Raw genomic sequence first — 3023 nt, 5'->3', positions numbered from 1 at the left:
CATTGGCCTTAACATTTCTTAAGCTCCGGCTCAGTTCCTTATTTGTAAGATTGGGGACCTAGTAGCAGTAGTTCTTCCATAGTTGTAGTGAGTTAATCTGCCCGGTGCCTAGCACATGGTGAAGACTGTACGAGTGTCAGCTCTTACAAAGGAGAGGTGACTCAGGACAGTCTGTAGTAATACATCCAGGGTTGCAACCACAATCTGTCAGTTCCGAAGCCCATGTTTTGCATGTGAGAAAACATGAGAGAAAGGGGAAAAAGAACTTGTCCGAGATCACCCAGCTGCTCTGTGGTTATCCTAGTTCTGGAAGCATCTCTGATAATACCCCAATCTAGTGCCCACTCCACAAACACTGCTGCCCTTTTGCACTAAAATTATCTCTGATGAGGCCCTTTCTACTTCTGAAATGATCAAATCCAACTGTTAGAAGTTTCTGGGAGAATGTAGGAATAGCCACCTACAAACTTTTTCCCATCATATATTCTGAATATACAGTTAGCACTAAGAAGCTCTGGTAGCGTAGTGGTTACGAATGGGGCTGCTAACCTCTAGGTCAGCAGTTCAAAACTAGCTGTTCCATGGGCGAAAGATGAGACTTTCTGCTCCCGTAAAGATTTACAGCCTCAGAAACCCTGTATGGGGTCGCTATGAGTCAGAACTGACTCCACAGCACATAACCACCACCACCACAGTTAACACTCGGCCAGCCCTCACTTTCTCCTAATGACAGAGTATTTCACAACACCCAGAGAACAAACATAGGAGACATAAACCCAGTAATTAGCCTTCCTTCTCAATTATAACTGACTTAGAAATCTTTAGGAGCTCTGCATTAGCCACTCTTTGCTACCCACTTATCCATTCTGTTTCAACTAAGTATTCCAGATTTATTTTATACAGGCTTCTCTCTTCTCACTACATCCATCAGTATCAGAATTCATTGCATTTTCAATAGGCACAAAAATGAAGAGTTCCTACCTCGTTTAAACCGTGGACCTAACAAAGATCATTTAAATCAGAATCGGAACAAAAAACAAAGAAAAAGAAAAATCAAGTAGGAAAATGAGCTCTTATTTATTCCCCTGCAGTTTCCCTCCATGTTTCATTTAAATTTCCCGCCATCCAGATGAATACAAACATGTTACAACTGACCCCAGTTTTACTCCCAGTCTCAGAAGATGAATCACAGAGGTGGTAGCAAAGACAGCATGGAAAGAGCAGATGAGTTATGGAAAGAAAGTAGTGATTTTCAGAGGCCTGACCTCAGATGTCAAAGTCTCCAATACTCCTACCACCCTCCCACTGGGTGCCAACACTTCTCCCACCCACACGAATCCAATGTAGTTAAGTACACAGCAGATGAAGTCTTCATTCAACAAGGGCTCCGGGAATTCAGGCATGGATGAGGGCTCCCAGATGCCCTGGTCAGAGTGCTGTAAGATGTCACAGAGCTCACATCTCAATGAATGGCAAAGTCAGTGTAAAATGCAGTGCTCCTTTTGCTCACTGTCCATGCAGAGTCATACCACTTCTACTTCTGCTCCCTAGTGATGGAAGGATGTTACCATTTGCTGGGCTTGGGATCAATTTGAGTGAGAATAAAGTCGGAGAGAGAGAGAACATAAAACAGGAAGAGATGCACAAAGGTGGACAGAGTCAACTAGTCAGAGAAGACACAGAGTCCAGATGAAGCTGGAGGGATGAAGGAAGAAATGGAAAGGCTAAGCTGCTCTCAATAGCAAAAGACAGACAGTTCCCAGCCAAGTGTGAAGCCAACGGGAGTTGTTTGGGCTAGGCTTGCCTCACTTGGAGACCAGCATGCGGACAAACTCCTCGTAGTTCACTTGCCCATCTCCATCCGTGTCAGCTGCTCGGATCATCTCATCCACCTCCTCATCACTCAGCTTCTCCCCCAGCCTGGTCATCACGTGCCGCAGCTCAGCTGCGTTGACAAAGCCATTGCCATCCTTGTCAAACACGCGGAAGGCCTCCCGGATCTCCTCCTCGCTGTCTGTGTCTTTCATCTTCCTCGACATCATGCCCAGGAACTCAGGGAAGTCCACTGTGCCATTGCCATCGGCGTCAATCTCCCTGACCATGCCCTGGAGCTCGGCCTCGGTGGGGTTCTGGCCCAGGGACCGCATGACAGTGCCCAGCTCCCGCGTGGTGATGGTGCCGTCCCCATCCTTGTCAAACAGAGAGAAGGCCTCCTTGAACTCTGCTATCTGCTCCTCGGTCAGCTGGTCGGCCATGCTGCTGGGGGGCGTGGAGGGCGGTGGCAGAGATAGCTGCGCCTGGATCTGTGCTCTTGAGCTCAGGCTGGCCACTCAGCGCCTGGCAGCAGACTGGGCTCCTTTTCCCAGGCTCTGGAATGACAGGGGGAGATCAGAGGGGAGGGTTGTCGGGCGGGTTTTCTAGCCCCAGCATGAATCGCTGGCACTTAAGAAGGAGAAGAGTCCTCCCTCACCATTGGTCTGGCAGTAGGGTTGCCATTCACACACTCCCCCGCCCTGCGGTTGCCTGGAGGCAAGGTCCTGTTTAGACAAGAGTCCAGAAGCAGGAACAAGGTCTGTTGGCTAATTGAGCTGACGCCGACATCTCTCTTTGTGAAAGGCAGTGAGATTTCCATCCTGATATCAGACAGAACCCTGATGAACCACCTACAATGCTAAGGTGTGTTGGGTTGTATTGAGAGAATTTACTTTTGTTTCTTTCTTAAAATTTTCCTTTTCCCTTCTAACTCCCCAATCTTAACACCTGCCTCAGTTCTTCCCAACTAACCTTTTCTTCTCAGCTAAGGTTTGTTGAAGGATAAAAAGCAGAAATGGCCTCTGATGAAAAAACTTTCCTTCCTTGGTTTTTGGTCTCCAAAACCCAAGATAATTTTCAGAGACAGAAAAAGGTATACTTTCGTCTCTCCCCAGGTAAAAGCAAAGAAGCAGTGTCATCTTGTCTTCAGAATAAATATGAGTATATAGAAGGATTTTCTCCAACCGGTTCATTCATTCATCAGCAAGCAT

At 47.2% G+C, this 3023-nt stretch overlaps 1 protein-coding gene across 1 annotated transcript; it reads right to left on the bottom strand.

Annotated features, from left to right (window-relative positions):
• Positions 1-1805: 1805 nt before the first annotated feature.
• Positions 1806-2255, bottom strand: CALML3 (calmodulin-like 3). Its single transcript, XM_006862734.1, has one exon. The coding sequence runs from the start codon at positions 2253-2255 to the stop codon at positions 1806-1808; it is 450 nt and encodes a 149-aa protein (XP_006862796.1).
• Between the last annotated feature and the right edge of the window lie 768 nt (positions 2256-3023).

This window comes from Chrysochloris asiatica, unplaced genomic scaffold, assembly GCF_000296735.1.
Source record: "Chrysochloris asiatica unplaced genomic scaffold, ChrAsi1.0 scaffold00050, whole genome shotgun sequence".
Taxonomy (NCBI): Eukaryota; Metazoa; Chordata; class Mammalia; order Afrosoricida; family Chrysochloridae; genus Chrysochloris; species Chrysochloris asiatica.
This window is presented reverse-complemented; position numbering and strand designations above follow the sequence as displayed.

Excerpts from the sequence above, each read along its gene's own strand:
- CALML3 (XM_006862734.1), bottom strand. The coding sequence starts at position 2,255 with ATGGCCGACCAGCTGACCGAGGAGCAGATAGCAGAGTTCAAGGAGGCC.